This window comes from Mastomys coucha, unplaced genomic scaffold (genome assembly GCF_008632895.1).
Source record: "Mastomys coucha isolate ucsf_1 unplaced genomic scaffold, UCSF_Mcou_1 pScaffold15, whole genome shotgun sequence".
In the NCBI taxonomy this organism is placed as follows: domain Eukaryota; kingdom Metazoa; phylum Chordata; class Mammalia; order Rodentia; family Muridae; genus Mastomys; species Mastomys coucha.
Genome location: NW_022196897.1, coordinates 139,791,951 through 139,808,099, shown reverse-complemented (window position 1 = coordinate 139,808,099; position 16,149 = coordinate 139,791,951). Strand labels below are relative to the sequence as shown.

Genomic DNA, 16,149 nt, shown 5'->3' with positions numbered 1-16,149 from the left:
GGTTGCTGGGATTTGAACTCAGGACCTTTGGAAGAGCAGTCAGTGCTCTTACTCGCTGAGCCATCTCGTCAGCCCAGAGCACTTTTCTTAAGGTGCTATTGTTTGGAACTTACTTTGGGAAGCATAGATCTAGTTAAATCTCGCACATTTAAAGGAAATAAATTGCATCTGGAAAAACTAAAAGGACTTGTTTCAAGGGTACCAAGCCAGGTCGAGAGTCTCCAGCTCTGGTGTGTCCAGTCCTGAAGCTTGCCTCTCTCCCTGCTATGACACCTAAGGAGTCAGGGGTGATCTTGAGGGGCCAGAAATGGAGAGAACGAGTTCAGTAGGAAATGCTAAATGTTCAGATGTTCAGATGGCCCTAGGTGGGTCATCTTCAAAAACTTATTCTGTGCTTTGAAATTTTACACACATACAATCCTGACGGGAATCAGAAAAACACAACCACCAGCCAAACAGGAAATATATGAGGGAGTTGGTGAGCAATGCTATACCTTCTCACAGAAATGTGGGCATTTGTTACTTGCTAAGTAAATATAAAGATATTAAACTGGGCACAGAGGCATACACCTATAATCCCAATATGTAGGCAGAAGAAGCATTAGGATCACAAGCTTGGACTATACAGTGAGACTCCATCTCAAAACAATCTAAAATTAGTTCTTATTCATTTTTAAAGCTTAAAGAACATTTGCCTTTAAAGACATAAATCAATCTACTTTTATTGAAGTCCTTGAAGTCCTTGGAAATGTTACCTTATTGGATATATACAGTCAATATACTCAATATACTCAATAAGCCAGCAGTCACTAGATCTCCAAGCCACATGCCCCCAGAGAAGCATGGGCACCCACTCTTACCATTCATCGCGGGCATAAACGCTAGGTCAAAGATCTTCTCAACCAACATCTCCAAGATGAACACCTGAGGAAGAAGAACAAAGCTCAGGTAGGGCTGCAGCCAGCTCTGACAGACCCTGAGGGACCTGGAGTCCAAGGTGAAGGCCTAGCACTGCCTTGAGAGAACCCCAAAGACTCCAGATCACAGCCTGTCAGTGCCCTTGACCCACGTCCAGAGAAGAAAAGGACCAGATCGTGGCTGCTAGGAGGCAAGTGGCAAAGAAGGCTTAGTTCCTCCCCAGGAGGCTGAGGAGCATCCCAACTCAACCTCCAGGAACTTGTGGGAAGGCTCTGAACCTCTCTGACCTCTAACTTCCTCAAGTGTGCAGTGGATCCACTTGCAAAGACTCTGGGGATCAGGAGGGGATCCTATTGCCTGCCTGGCCTTCAGCTATTAGTCACATAGTCAGGCCTCTATGTCCATGAACCCTGCTTCTAGGGATTCAAACCATGTGTTTCACAAATATTGGAAAACAGAATTACATGTAGGCTGAAGCAGGAAGGTTGCCATGAGTTCAAGGCCAGCCTGGGCTAGCAATATAAGACTCTGTAACAACGACAGAAACAACAAAAATGAATCTTCACTAAATGTGTTTCAGGTCTTTCCTCTCTTCGTGATTCCCTAAGCTATGCAGATAATAACCCCAGTCACATGTCGCATGATCAAGATCAGAAGGAAAGTAAACAGGAGGATTGCTGGCCACATGCAAACACTACACGTTACACACAGACCATGAGCATCCATGGATTTGGGCCACCTTGGGGGCTCTGGAGCTGATCCCTCACTGATGCTGAGGGCCAGCTGCACAACTGTCCTCAACTTCTCTAGGCTATGGGCTCTCCACGTCCAGAGAGGAGTAGACAATCCCTGCTACATGGGGTGCTGAAAATCAGAACAAACAAGGTGTGCAAAGACCTTCCATGGGGCTCTGCACAGGCAAGTGTGGGCACCTAGCCCAGTGAGCCCCCTCCATGGCTCTGATAAATGATCAATCCCCTATGGTAAGTCAGCAAAGTCCCTGAGTTTACTGTTCTTATTTGGAAAAGGTGGAGGATTTACTAACTGTCTAAGTCCAAGAATTTTGGTAGGACTACGTGAGAGATGCTATTCATGGAAGAAAAGGCTAGCTTTGAGCTGATGCTGTGCCTAGAAACTCCATGCATATCCATTGAGATCATGGGATGTGGTATGCCTCCCCATCTGGAGCCTCCCCATCTGTTCTAGTGGGAACTCTGCCCGGGCAGCTGAGAAGCTGGGGGCAGCTTCTCTGCCTGAAACTGAGCTAGTGGCATCAACTGCACTGCTGCAAGGCTTAGGGTTGGAGAAGCTCAAAGGTAAGTGACAGGATGAATGGGCCTGCCTTTCTCAGCATGTGCACAAATCTCATCCAAGGCTGCCCCAAATCAGTAATTATTGAGAGAGGGGAGAGGATGGGAGGGGAGAGGATGGGAGGAGAGGGAGTGAGGGAGAGGGGAGGGAAAAGGAGGAGAGGGGAAGGGAGGGAAGGGGATAGGAGAGAGAGAGGAAGTAAGCACATTTCTAAAGCCTCAGGTGGGGGACCCAAGAGTAAACAAAAGAAATAGGGCTGGGTATCATTCTTTGACTCCAAGCACCTCAGGTTTGTGAACTTTTAAAAGGCAGCACACTAGGACCCGATATTTAGAAGAGAAATGAGTCCACACCGCGTACCCTTTTGTAGGAGAAAATGGAGACTCGGCCTGAGTGGGCAGTGCTCACAGACAAGTCACACGTGGGCCCTGCCCCCCCCCAACTTCAAGAGGAGAGATGGGCCCCTAGCACCCGGTTGCCCTTGTGCCTCCTTCTGAAGAAGTAGGACATGGGTGAGGTCCTAAGGCATCTGCTAAGAGGAGCAGTGCCATTGTGTCTGAGCACCACCCCTTTCTTGCACGTGGGCACTGCAGCGACAGTAGCATTGCTAGGCACCTGCTAGGCCCAGAGGATGTGGACCTCTCAAAAGGTCTTCTCTAATGCCTAAGTCCTAATACTTACATCAAAGTTGCCCACGTTCGAGGTTCTGAGGTTGAGGCTGGTCCTGCAGAGGAAGAATGTGGCCCATTAAAAGCAATAGTGGCCCAGAACTCCTAACAACTGTCAGAAGCCTCTCCACCAGCATCCCTGGGAAGACTCTGGGCAGAACCAATTAGATCAGTTCACTTTCCTGTACTGAGCACCAGGAACATTTTAAGCACCATGCTGATAGATGTAAGCTTGAAATTACAGCTTTATCCTAGACTGGCTGTGAGATCTTAGGAACCTCACTCCTCTGTGCCTCAGTTTCCTCTCCCATAGAGGGAATGGCTGCCAGGACTAAATGAAGGATCCTTATGACACAGTCGGAACTTCTGTGTGCTCTTTGTGGACACTGACTACCTATATTTCCCTTAATCCTCATAGCATCCCCTTGACCCCAGGCTGAGGCTGCAGGGTCTTTCAGCTCAGCCACAGAGCTACAGATAGGTAACAGGATTCACCCTGAGCCTGTGTGCTCTGCTCCTGTCCTACTCCGAGAAGAGAGGCCTGGGTGTGGTACTCTGTACCAATAGGGTCACAGTGAAGCCCACAGCCCTGTCTTGACAGACTCACAGGCTCTCCCCAAAGGCAGAGGGAATTTATGGCTGCTCAAAAGGAAGATTCAGCTTCCTCCTGGGGTGACAGCAGCCTCCCAAGGAGAAGATGTCCCAGGCTGAACATCCTGTGGTCCATGCCCAGCCTTCTGCTCCCAACACACCATCCAAATGCCTTGACACACTGCAAGCTGTTCATGTCCCTCTCCTCAGTGGAAAGCCCTGCTCTCCTCTCCAGAAGCTCCTGCTCTGCCCACGGCTGCTCTTCTCACCATTCATGGCTGGCAACCCCCTCCCCCAGCCGCTGGACCAACCTGGGTAGCCAACTAGCATCACACATGACTATCTCCCATTGCTGGGCTTCATAAACACTGACCACCAAAAGGAAAACGTATCCTGAGCTAAATGTGGGGCTGACAGTCCAAAGTAGGGTCTCATCAATATTGAAATGGGATTGATAATAACACTTATTTCTACAGAGTTGGATCAAGATTAGACAGAGACACTTCCAGACCCTTCAGTGTCTGCACCAGAGGCACCCAGTGAATGGCGGTCTTTCTCGTGGATCTTGTGAAGGCTGTTGTTGCCAGATGAGAAGACGGAAGCTCAGAGAAGTCAGCTGGCTGACATCACACAACCAGTCAGTGATGGATTCAGGGCTGCCCATTCAGGGTGACAGATGCACTGGCTCCTAGCTTAACTCTGATGGCTTTGAGTTAGCACATCCACCTCTCTGGCCCCTAGCTTCTCACCTCTAAAACAGGAGAATAGAGGCCCTGATGTCCTAGACCTTTAGGAAGGCCACAGCATGTGGATAAAGGAGTAAGAGTAGTCTAGCAACTCATTGTCACCAGCACCGTGGTGACCCTTGATGCACTTCCTGACACAACAGGTTTTCTTGACTCTTTTCCTGGCTTTGGTCCTTGGCAGTCTCAACAGACAGAACCATGGTCGCTTCTGTAGTCTTTTAGATTTAACTTCTTGGATTTACCCAGCCCTGACAGTCACGTAGCCAACCTCAACCCCTGCCTGGTGGCCCTGCATGAGCCAATACCAGCTGTCTCAGTACAGAAAACATGCTCTGAGGAGCAGAAACCCACCACCATAGACCCTCTTACTTATCCAGTTTGGCATCGATCATGAGCTTGTCCCCTTCTACAGAGAATGAAGCCAAGAGGTCTGTGTCCTGGAGGTTGGGGTGAGGGGAGAATAAGTGCCATTAATGTCATAAGCATTACATTACTGCTGTGTCCTCACGGTGTCTGCATATCCAGGACCAATGAGCTACTTTAAGGCTGGATGGTGGTGCTCCCAGCTGAAGCATGACAACCTACTGTGGTCAGGGTCAGGGGTGGGAGTGTCGTCCTTTCTTGGCATCATCAGATGTAAGTTGGAAATGGCAGTGTGTCCCATGCCTACCATAGTGAGTTTCCAACAACAGCCCAGGTATGTGAGCCAGCTAAGGACCCTGACACAGTGACCCGCCACTGAGACTGTGGTCCTGGCTTCCAGAGCCTACAGCCCTGCCTGGCCTGGCTCAGATCATGCCACCTCAGCGTCAACATTCTCCCACCTCCTGCTGCCAACTGAGTGCTCACAGTGTACAGTGCGCACATTCACCCATATGGTAAGTCACTCTGCAAAGAGGCCTGGCCCCTCATAAGCATGAGACTGCCAAGAGCACCCCAAATCTATGGCTGGCATGCAGGAGTCAGCCAACACCCACTGCTGTTTTCACATAAGTCTCTGTCAGGGCTGAGTGAACATTTCTCAGAGACGTGCCCAAGACGAGCACTGTGGGTGTTGACAAAACTCCCCAAGGTCCCTTGGGAATGCAGATTTGAAACTTTCTAGGAATGAGCCATTAAAAATGCTCAGCACCCCTGCCAATCATAATTGCCCTGCCCTTAAGAGAGACAAAAATATCTACACTCCTCTGCCTCTTCAAACAGAAGCTTTGTCAAGGGAAAATTTCTCACTGCCTCCTGACTGTTTTCCCCTAATAAATAAAATAAAATGAAACAGCCTCATGAAGACTAATGTCTGCTTCCAACAAACAAAGGGGACAGCTCCTAAGCTGGATGGCTCATCACTGGTGGGGTTGTGGGGGACAGCCCCTAAGCTGGATGCCTCATCACTGGTAGGGTTGTGGGGGACAGCCCCTAAGCTGGATGGCTCATCGCTGATGGGGTGGTGGGGATGCAAAGAAGACAGGGAGCCTGGGAGACCTTATGGCTCTGTCTTCAGACATAGCTTGGGGGTGGAGGGCTTCACCATCAGACACATACCACATCGATGAGGCAGATGGTGGTCTCTACATCATTGGGCTGGGAGACCACAACTTCAGAGGTGGCAAACACCTTCACCAGCGCCTTGTCCTTCTGAAGTGTCACAGTTGGGGGATTGGGCACCTGGATCCTGATGGTGAGTGGACGGGACTCGGGATATTGCTGGAACACCTGTAGGTGGAACCAGGCTGGGTGGGCAGGGTCATCGAGAGTGGATTTTTGTCAGCCAACCTCCAAACACAGAGTGGGCAGAGTGGGAGAAGGTTCCTCAACATGGGATGCCCACTCGGTCCAGGCAAAGTCATAGACCAGCTGTTGAGTAGGGCAAGACGCTGCTCTCTCTGATCCCCTCATGTGGGACCACCACACAAACTACATGTAACAAGATGAATGGAGCCTCAAGCTCAATGCCAGACACATGAAGATGCTCAGGATCTGTCTGAGAGTCAAGTGGTGTCTCCTGAAGCACTGGAACAGGAGCTGAGTGACAATCGAAATTTTATTAAGTCAGTCACTCAAACTCTGGGCACTTTTATTTTTCCTGGACTAGAGAAATGAAGAGGCCAGAGACAACTGTTACAGCTTACTGCCCATGACCAGCAGAGGGCGCAGGGCCCTTTACATCCTTTCTGGGATGTGAAGGTAGCCCCAAATCATCTTAAGATAGAGAGAGTTCACCAGCAGGGACTGGCTGGGTCCCCTTGGGGACCCCAGTACAGGCGCTTGGGGACAGATCATCTCCCCAAAGCTAACGTGCTGAAGGGATAGCTCATTAAAAGACAGGTTTACCACAGTTACCAAATACCCAGTTCATTCCATATAAAACTCTAAATATGGAAAGCAGGCCCTGGACACTGCACAAACCCTTGGACACTTTCAGAGGGAGTGGGAAGCCAACTGTTTCTCATGCAGATTTTGCCCATGGCTGGGATGAGGGCGATTATGCCTAAGAAGACACAAGAGGGCTGACATGAACTGTATGAACTCTTGGTCCACAAACAAATTCAGCCATTCAATTCATCCTCCAAAATCACCCTCAGGGACATGAGCACCAACTAACCAGACATTTGGTCAACTGGTTATTCATAGAGATTTTCAAGATGTTTCCCCAGAGAAACTTGAGGTCCAAACACCCCAACCAAAAGAGACAATCCCTCTGAGACTTGGTAATGCCTCCCTCAGAGACCCCGAGGCATCTGCAACTGTGTCTCCAGGGCAGCAGTGCCCAGAAGGCCACCAGAGCTTTGGTCAAGCTGCTCTCTATGGCTCAAGTCACTTGCCACCTTGTCTAGCTTCAATCCCTTGAGCCATTTAAAGCCCTATGTTCTTGTAAATGGCCTCTGACTCTGTGTGATCTCTCTGTGCCTGTTGTCCAGCTGAGAACGGGATCTGTCTCCCAATGAAAGAGGGGATTCTGGGACAGTCTCGTGAGGTATCAGGGGCAGTGTGCACAGGAAGTGGTCCAGTATCAGAGGTCCATGATGGAGCTGCAGAGACTTAGAACTCAGAATGCTGCTTCTGCTATTCAAATGCCAACCACATGAGGGCGGTAATGATCACGTGCTGAGTTTTGTTACCAATCACTTCTCTGTCTCCTGAACTAATGAGACAGATGGAAATAGATGGAGAACGATACAGAGAGCTTTAAATGAATATGCTCCACCCTATGTGGCCTCTCCCCACCCATAGAGTTCTTCGATGCCCAGAACTAGAGTTGGGAATAGAGAGGCCTCTGTTCTGCCTTTATAGAGCCACTTGAAAGGAAATCTGTAGATATCAGCAAGAACAGCTGTTAACATCTGCAAATGTCCATTCTGGGCCTTCATTTCCAGATGAGAAGGCTTAGACAGGTGAGGTCTTTGGCAGCTATAATATGCTGAGTCATGCCTTTCTCTAAACACCTGACAACTCCTCCAGAACTGCCCTGTGCCTGTGTATGCCCAGCCCTAGCTGTCCCTCTGGACAACCTGAACAAACCTTTTTCTACAAATAAAAAGAATAAACTCAGAAATGCTAAGACTAGGTCCAAAGTCACACAAAGGGGAAAGCACTTGTCTGACATAAGCAAGACCCTGAGTTCAAACTCCATCGCTGCATAGTCCTTGGCCCAGGAGTAGCCAGGCCAAGGCGAGACTGTGCAGGCTGGCCCACCACCAAGGTCCAGGGTATGTCATCCTGACCCTCCTGTGTCCCCTCACCAGGATCTGGCCTTTATACCTATCCTGAGCCCCAGGGAGCCAGGTTAGAACCTTACCCAAATGAAGAGGCAAAGCCATTCCCGGTGTCATCATTATCTGCAGAGGCCTCTAGCCATGAGTTCTGTTTTCTCTTAACCAAAGGGGCACCTCTTAAAACTGCAGAGCACCAACTATATATACCAGTGACATGGAGACATTCCCCTCGGGACATAAAAGAATCTAAAGACAGGGACACCATTGGGATTGCTTACGTACCTTGGGAATCAAGGCTCCCAGTGTGGAAGTGGTAAGTGGAGGGAGATCTTCAAACTGTGGGACAAAGACAAGGGCATGTGAGTCCTGAGACGATGGGGACAGACGGGTGCTGGGCCACCGCGCTTAGATTCCAGTGCACCCTAAAACAGACATATCCCTTGGAAAGCCCAGCACTCCAAGAATACTCCAGAGTGGCCACTGTGTAGACCACATTGCAGTTGTGTGGCTAAGTGGATGGGGCCAACCACTTAGGCTGTCTATCTACACATATAGCCTGATGTAGTCAAGGCAAACCCAAATCTTTCCTCTCTAGGAATTCTTCATAAAATCCAGGAAACCCTGGGGGAGTCCATGTGCACAGCCTAGCATCTGCTTGGCCTCCTCTGCTCTGCTCCTTCATTTCTCCTTCATGTCTACTCACTTCCTAAAACCTCAAGGATGAAAGGCAGTACCACTTGTCAGAAAGAGAAAGAGGAGGTGTGGAGAAGAAGAGGGAGGGAAGGAAGAGGGAAGAGAGAGAGAGAGAGAGAGAGAGAGAGAGAGAGAGAGAGAGAGATGGTGACCATAGAACCAATGCAGCAAAGTCATTGCCTCCTGCATAGGTGCACTCTCAAGGCAGGGCCCTGGTCACCTGTTCAATAGGAACACTTGTAACTCTGCCAGAGTGCCGCCTGCCCTGGGCCTAAGTGGACACTTTCTTTCTCAGTAAATTAGATTCCCATGTTTTGGGTAGTGATATTGGTTTTTTGGTTTTTTGGTTTGGTTTTTTCTTAATAGCTCATGCTTAGGAGAAGCTGTGAAATGTATAGTTTATACTGCTATATCTCAAAACTTCAAACTGTCCCAGAGTATAGTAGGATGATGGGTAGATGGATAAGTATATAGTATAGGTAGATAGACTGAGAGACAATGGATGGATGCCCAAGAGGATAGGAGATGAATGGGTGGGTGGGTGGGTGGATGAATGGATGGATAGATAGACTGAGAGATAATGAATGGGCGTCTGGATAATAGATGAGTGGATGGGTGGGTGGATGAATGGACAGACAGACTGCTAGATGTATGACTGTATGGGTTTGTGAATGGTTGGATGGGAAGTGCATGGATAAATGGTGAATGGAGGAGTGGATGAACAGTGGATGGGTAAGTGGATGGGTAAGTCAGAAAGAAGGTATCTGAATATATAGATATGATTTGCATGTGGCAAAATAGGATCTGGTAAACTGGGTGAAGCATGTATAAACATGACTGCACTACACTGTGGCAGTTTAAAGGTCAGAAGTCTGTTAAGGGATGGAGAGAGTGGCTCCTGCATGCTTCTCCAGGAAGCTAGTGTTTTGTTTTCATGCCCCTTTTGATTACTTGTGTATGCATGTTGGCCAACTGAAAGAGTTCTAAATGTTCATATTAAGGTGCTCTCATGTGAATATGCTATTCCTTTAATAAAGGACTGAAATAAACCACACCAAACAGAGAGCAACTGCCTCCTCCTGGGACCAGAAGCAGCTTACATGCCTATGAGGCTCGTGAGAGGCTCTGATAGACAGATAATGGATGGATAGATGGATGGATGGATGGATGGATGGATGGATGGATGGATGGATGGAGAGATGGAGGGAGGAGGGATGGAGGGATGGAGGGATGGAAGGAGGGAGGGATGGATGGAGAGATGGAGGAATGGAGGGAGGGATGGAGGGATGGATGTATATGGATGGATGGATGGATGGATGGATGGATGGATGGATGGATGGGTGGATCACCATCGAAAGGGTTAATTGGAGTACGGAGTAAAAGGCAGGACCATCCTTAGTCCTTCCTCTAAAGCACAAGCTAGGAAGGACCCAGGCCAGCCACTCAGTGCCCTGCTAGGTTGACTCACCATGCCATCAGTAATGTCGATATCCAGAGCACCTTGCTTCTGCAGCATGGTCAGCACAGAGCTCAGGAAGTTGGCCGAGATAGCCAGCTGGGAGTTGGTGTTGTCGCCCATGGGGGGTAGTTCTGGCATCTGTGGCCTGGGCAATATAGCTGGCCTCCCCAGGGGGTAGTCAATGAGGTCACCTCCTGCCTCCCCAACTAGAGTCTGAGGAGCATAGAAAGGGGGAGGGGAGAAACGAGTCAGAAGGAGGGGTCTGGACAGTCCTTCCTGGTTGCACACATGAATTTAAACTAACTCTTATGGACAGATTTTCTTCTGCTTGAAAGGAAAGGAGGTCATGGCAGCTCCTACTTTATGATCAGTTACAACTGCAGTTACACACAGGCATGCACACACCCACATGCATGCATACATACACAATGGCACAGATCCAGTGTCTCAGCCCATCCCAGTGAGTAGATGTGTGACTGCCCCTGAACCTACACAGTCCACACTGGTACACCCATCTCCAAAGATGATGCCCTGTGCAATGCTCCAGGGACCTCTCTGGACTCAGAGATTAGCTACTCTGCCCTCATCTTCTTTCTGCACCTCAACCACCAGGGCCAGCACTGAGCCAGGCCCCCTCCCACCTCCTTACCACCCCTGCCATGCGCTCCCTCAGTACTTGTTGCATTTCTCTAATCAGACAGGCCATGGACGGTACAGGTGACCATGCATGCACACATTGACAGTTCAAGGGCTGCCTCCTCTTAGAAGCCCTCATTGGCTTTGCTAGTGCATCCCAGGCCCTGTTTTAGGTTCTGTTGTGGTGCTGGATCTGTTACTGCCTGTTTACTTAAAGAATTCTCATGGCTTCTCTTACAATAGATCAGAAATTCCCTCAAAGCAGAGGCTTTGTTCTATTCCCTGCTTCTCATTCAGCAGTGGACGCAGACCAGGAAGCATGTCTCTGCAATGAACACCATGTGACATGGGCATGGACCTACATCCCTGTGCTAAAGGCTAGGGGAACATCATACCCAGATGACCCATGGGTGGCCCTGCCGACACTGGTGCCCATGCACAGTGGGTGCTAGAGGATCTGCTCACCCCAGCTCACAAGATCCAGTCTCCCAACTTTTAAGTGAAGTCCTATTTCCCAGGTTGGCGCTGGCCACTGTGGGAGTGTTTATACTATGGAATTCAGCAAACACTGCCAACTAGACTTTTGAAAACTCATTAAGAGCTGATTGTTAATTTTGTACTAGCAGGCTAATTGCCATTGCTTCTCTAGCAGACCCAAGCCCCTAGCTGCAGCTGCAGACACTCAGAGCCTGAGCACGCACTCACTAGCTGTGTGATCTTGATAATGGAGCCACGTCTCTGTGCCAGAAAAACAAGTCTTGCAGTTCCGAGAGCACACTGAGCTCATCAGTGAGAAGCACTCACTAGGGACATGCCTGGCTCACAGTAAGCACTGAATGGCGGCTGGGGATGCTTCCCAGCTCTGTCCTAGAAGTCTCTAATCCACGAAGAGTCCTGATCAGATGTTGTTCCCAGTATGTGTAGATACCTTGTGTGTGTGTGTGTGTGTGTGTGTGTGTGTGTGTGTGTGTCCATGCTAATCCCACACTCAACTTCAGAAAGAAGGTCTCCAGTCTATCACTTACATTAAGGTCCAACTCAAGGAATTCCCCAGTCACCAGTGGAAGGCTGGAGAAAGTGTACTGCACACTCCCAAGTATTCCCAGAGGCACCAAAGCTGTGGTCAAAGAAGAGGGTCACATTATGGTCCCTTCCCTACAAGACACACCTATGTGCCCTCATACCTATGGATGTGGCTGGGGTTAGTGTGTGGACTATGTCTCCATCCAGCTTATGCTTCAAGGAAGAGCCGGATTTTGTTCCAACCCTATCTCTGACCCTTCCTTGCTGTGTGACCACAGACAAGTCTCTGCACCTCTCTGGAACTCACTTCTTCCTTTGGAAAGTGTGTTTAATGTCACCCTTTAGCTTCCGTGGCAGAGTTGGGAGAGAGGTCCCAATAGTGATGAACTTTGTCAGCTGTGAAGTGTGCGCTAGCTCCTAGCTGTGCACTGGGGAACTCTTAAGGCTGCACAGTGTGCTCCTCAGTTGGATCTACATTTCCCTGACTGATTGTAATAAGCGCCTTATCTTCTTCGCCTTCCTTCCCTATCTTGGAAAGCCATCCTCAAGGAGCCTAGTTCCCAGAGAGTCAGAGATGGGGTTGGAACAAAACCAGCTCTTCTGTGGGCTGCATAGCAAATAGGGCTGTGCTGTGTGGCTGCAGGGGTTAAAGCCTGAAGCATTGCGGGTACTGCCATGGGAGAGAAGATGCTACGGGACTGCCTTGCTTTCAGGGGCCATCTCAGAAATCCAGGACTGGTGGTCGCACTGCAGCCTGGTCCTCAAGGTCTAATCAGGGTATGCACTGCCTTCTTTTAGAGAATGAGGACACTTTCCATTGCTGCCAGGGCAGAGCCAGGCTTCCACCTAGAATTCTGACTGTTGTCTGGGTCGTGCCTCCCATGCCCTGAGGGGAGGGGGCGTGGCAACAGCAATAGCCAGCATGGGAAGCCTGACTATTCTTATAGAACCTCTGGGACTTGCAAGGGCTGCCCACGTCCCTGGACCTTCCTCCCATCTGCTTCAGTGTCCCTGGGGCTGGGTCAAGCAGGTATCAGTAGACATTGGCAACCACTAGCAAAGAGGGAACACTTACAGTCCACGAGACCCAGTTGGTCATTGACAAGACCCAAAACCACGTCCACAATGGGGCAGAGCTGTGGGAAGAGACATCAGGGAGCTAAGGAGCTGTGGAAGCTGGGGAGTAACATACACGTGGCAGAAGCAGCAAGTGGGGTGGCTTGCTTGATCTTCCCTGTGGGCCGTGTCCTCATCACAGCCCAGGACAGGGGATCTCTCCTGATTCCCATCTTTTTAAAGATGGGAAACAAATTTAGAGGTGTCACTCAAAAGCAAAAGCACCCCAGCTTGGGGTCCAGAACTGTGTGTGCTCAGGTTGGGCCCCCCCCCCCGTCTCGCCACTCAATGGTCCCAACCAACATGAACATAGCAGCTCTGGCCCCTTCCAACCTGCTGGGTCACCTGTGTGACCCTGGAGACGTGAATCTCTCTCACCCATCCTCACCAGGTCAGGGAGTACGTTGGCCAGCACTCTGTTCACTAAGTTGTCCACCAGGTTGGGGAGAAGCCTACAGAGGGAGGGGCAGGGTGAGGAGATTCATAAGCACGGAGGGCTCTGGGATGCCCAGCCACACCAGTGCACAGCTCCAGCTCTGAGCACTGAGAGCCCTTGAGCCCTGGACAGTGGCTCCAGACAGAGGGCTCTCCCTCAGGCCAACAACAAACTCCCTTCCTCCCCTCTGTCCCTTCCCTCCCTTCTATCCCCTCCCTCAGTCCCTCCCTCCCTCCCTCCCTCCCTCACTCACTCACTCACTCACTCACTCCCTTCTCCCTTCCCTCCCTCCCTCACGCCCTCCCTTTCTTCCCTTCCTCTGTCCCTTCCCATTTCCTTTCTCTCTTCCACCATCCCTCTATTCTCTCTTTAACTTCTCTTCCCCTTCATTCCTTTCCCTTTCTTTCTTCCTTCCCTCCCTACTTCTTCCTCTCTCTTCCTTTCTTCCATTCTTCCACAAACCACAGATATCAGGCCTCTGTCGTACCAGAGAGGCTGGGACATCCCAGATTCCTGGCTACGCAGACCTTCCCTCCAATTCTTTCTGTTTTCTACATGGCTATTGGCTTTTCATTTTCCCTGGGTACAAATCAATATACTACTTTATCTAAGCTCACAGTATGGCATTTAGAACATCCAACAGATGGATGAAACAGCATGGCCAATTGAATGTCAGCTCGTCCGGGAATAACACACAGCTCTAAGACGTTAGACAAGGGCACTGCAGTGTTTGGGTGCAGAAACGTCACCCAGCTGAATGAAGGGAAAGAGCCAAGTTTTAGAGCAGAAGCCTGTGGGCATGAAGGGGTGTGGCTGTGGAGCCACACTGGTGTCTGCCTGATGTAACTCAAGGAAGCAGAAGGAGAGCTATGGTGAGCAGCCATGGCCAGCTCCATCTGCACCTCCATCATTCAGCACTCTGAAAGAAGTGAATGTGAAAGTCTGGGGAGAGCTGTGCTCGACCTTGGAGCCTTGTTTTCTCTGTCCCTATCCATCCTGAACCACAAGGAGGGAAGCTACATGAGGCGGGGGGTGGGGGGGGGTTGGAATTCTGGTCGCACAATGAGTCTCTCACTCCTAGAGTGCACATGAGATGTAGGCTGGGGTGATGGGGCCAAAGGATTAGTAAGACAGGAGAGAAAACAGGGACTAGAGACCTCAAAGACTGAGGGAGTGAACAGATGGGCACTGGGCTCTGAACTGTCATTAATGTGCCCTCAGTCAAGATCTCCCAGCCCTGGGGACAACATGCTGGCCAATACAGGGATGCCTGACAATTCTCTGGACAAAGGATAGGAGCATAGTCACTTTGTAGAGAAAACAGAAAACTCTCTCACACACACCCCCAATCAGAGATACATCGACTATAACCAGACGAGAACCTTTCTATCCGTTGGGATACTCACAGTCACATAAGCCCTCTGGGATATATTTTCATAAACTCTGACAACAAGCCAGATTCTATACCAATGGCCTTATGCTCATTATCTTGGCTCCCAAAGACAGAATCTACTCCATTTCCCAGATACAGAATTTGGGACTCAGAGTTGTTCAGGGCCACGCAGCAAGGAGCACTGGAACTGAGATTTGAATCTGGGCAGGCCTCTCCAAGGTGAATGGATGCCCACATCCTGGGCTCAAAGGCACAGCCCTTAAATGACCACCAAGTAGGTGCCAGTCTCTCCATATGTGTGGTCTCTGTGTGGGATCATCTTCTTTCCCAGAACAGGTGGCTGCAGTGCCCTGCCGTCCTGCCCTGTTCCTCTCCACCTCACACTCACCCCCGAAGCAGCTTGACTTTGATGCCTCCCAGGAGGGTGTCACAGCGCTCAATGACCAGCCGCGGGTAGCCTGTGCGGTCCATGGTCAGCCGAACTTTGGCAGTGATGTTTACCTCCACCGCAATATCCAGGAAGCCGATGAGGCTGGAGGAGACCAGGTGACCCATGAGACCCTCAGCCACTCTCACCACATCTCAGTCTTGCACAGGCCTGTCAGGCACCTGTCACCTCAGATCTTAGCACTGATTCTTCTTGACATCACGTCTCAGAGCCCCAAACCGAGTGCTATCCCACTGCCTCAAGGCATCAGGACAAATCTCTCTCATCCTCAGCCAGTGAGAATTTTAAAGCTAGGAGCAGGGCTTGGTACAAACTCTGATTTACAAGGTAACCATCCTGATTTTGTAGACGTGACTCCACCCCACCCCGAGGATATGAGTCCCACTCTCCAAGGTCACCACACTGGGTGACTAGGAAGGCGCTCTCCCCATGGCCACAGCCAACCAGAAGCAGCGTGGCCTTGCTAGCGAACTCCAAAGGGCTCAGTGGCCTTAGGAGACTTGTCTCAGTACTGCAACTTAGGCTTCTCCCACCCTCCAGATTCCCAGACCCTGAACACCACCCGAAACTGCCTTTCCTGCTGAAGGGATCACCACAGGCTGACTCCGAGTTCAGACACTTGGTCTCCCTGCTCTTTCCACCCATGATGGACGCAGCAACCACACATGATGAGAAGAGGTAGCTTGCCCAAGCTCTTCTGTCAGGGACCTCTCCTGGACCTAGGGCACGTACCTCTTTCCATTGATGGCCACACGGGTGTACAAGCTCAGGTAGACACCCACACCAGGCAGGAGTCTCACAGACACCCGGGGAAGGGTAAGTTCCACAATACGCAGCCTGCAAGCAATCAAGAGAGATGAGCTGGCGACTGCTGCCATCCGCTGCCACGAACACCCTCCCTCACACCGCCTCCTCTGCTCCCCACGCTCTGTCCTCCTACCACAGAGATACTTGAGGCCCATGGGGAAAACATAGAGAAGTTCAAGGCAGATAAAAAAAAA

General features: G+C 50.3%; 1 protein-coding gene across 1 annotated transcript in view; it reads right to left on the bottom strand.

The window, feature by feature from the left end:
- Positions 1–16,149, bottom strand: part of Bpifb4 (BPI fold containing family B member 4) — a 25,602-nt gene that overhangs the window by 3,863 nt on the left and 5,590 nt on the right. Inside the window, exons 5-15 of the mRNA XM_031373721.1 lie at positions 15,881–15,985; positions 15,089–15,232; positions 13,260–13,323; positions 12,831–12,891; positions 11,758–11,849; positions 10,106–10,309; positions 8,227–8,280; positions 5,774–5,944; positions 4,604–4,671; positions 2,911–2,953; positions 861–924 (exon numbers count right to left, since the gene is read on the bottom strand). Of these exons, the coding sequence (XP_031229581.1) occupies positions 861–924; positions 2,911–2,953; positions 4,604–4,671; positions 5,774–5,944; positions 8,227–8,280; positions 10,106–10,309; positions 11,758–11,849; positions 12,831–12,891; positions 13,260–13,323; positions 15,089–15,232; positions 15,881–15,985 (1,070 nt within the window). The remainder of the gene's footprint in view (positions 1–860; positions 925–2,910; positions 2,954–4,603; positions 4,672–5,773; positions 5,945–8,226; positions 8,281–10,105; positions 10,310–11,757; positions 11,850–12,830; positions 12,892–13,259; positions 13,324–15,088; positions 15,233–15,880; positions 15,986–16,149) is intronic.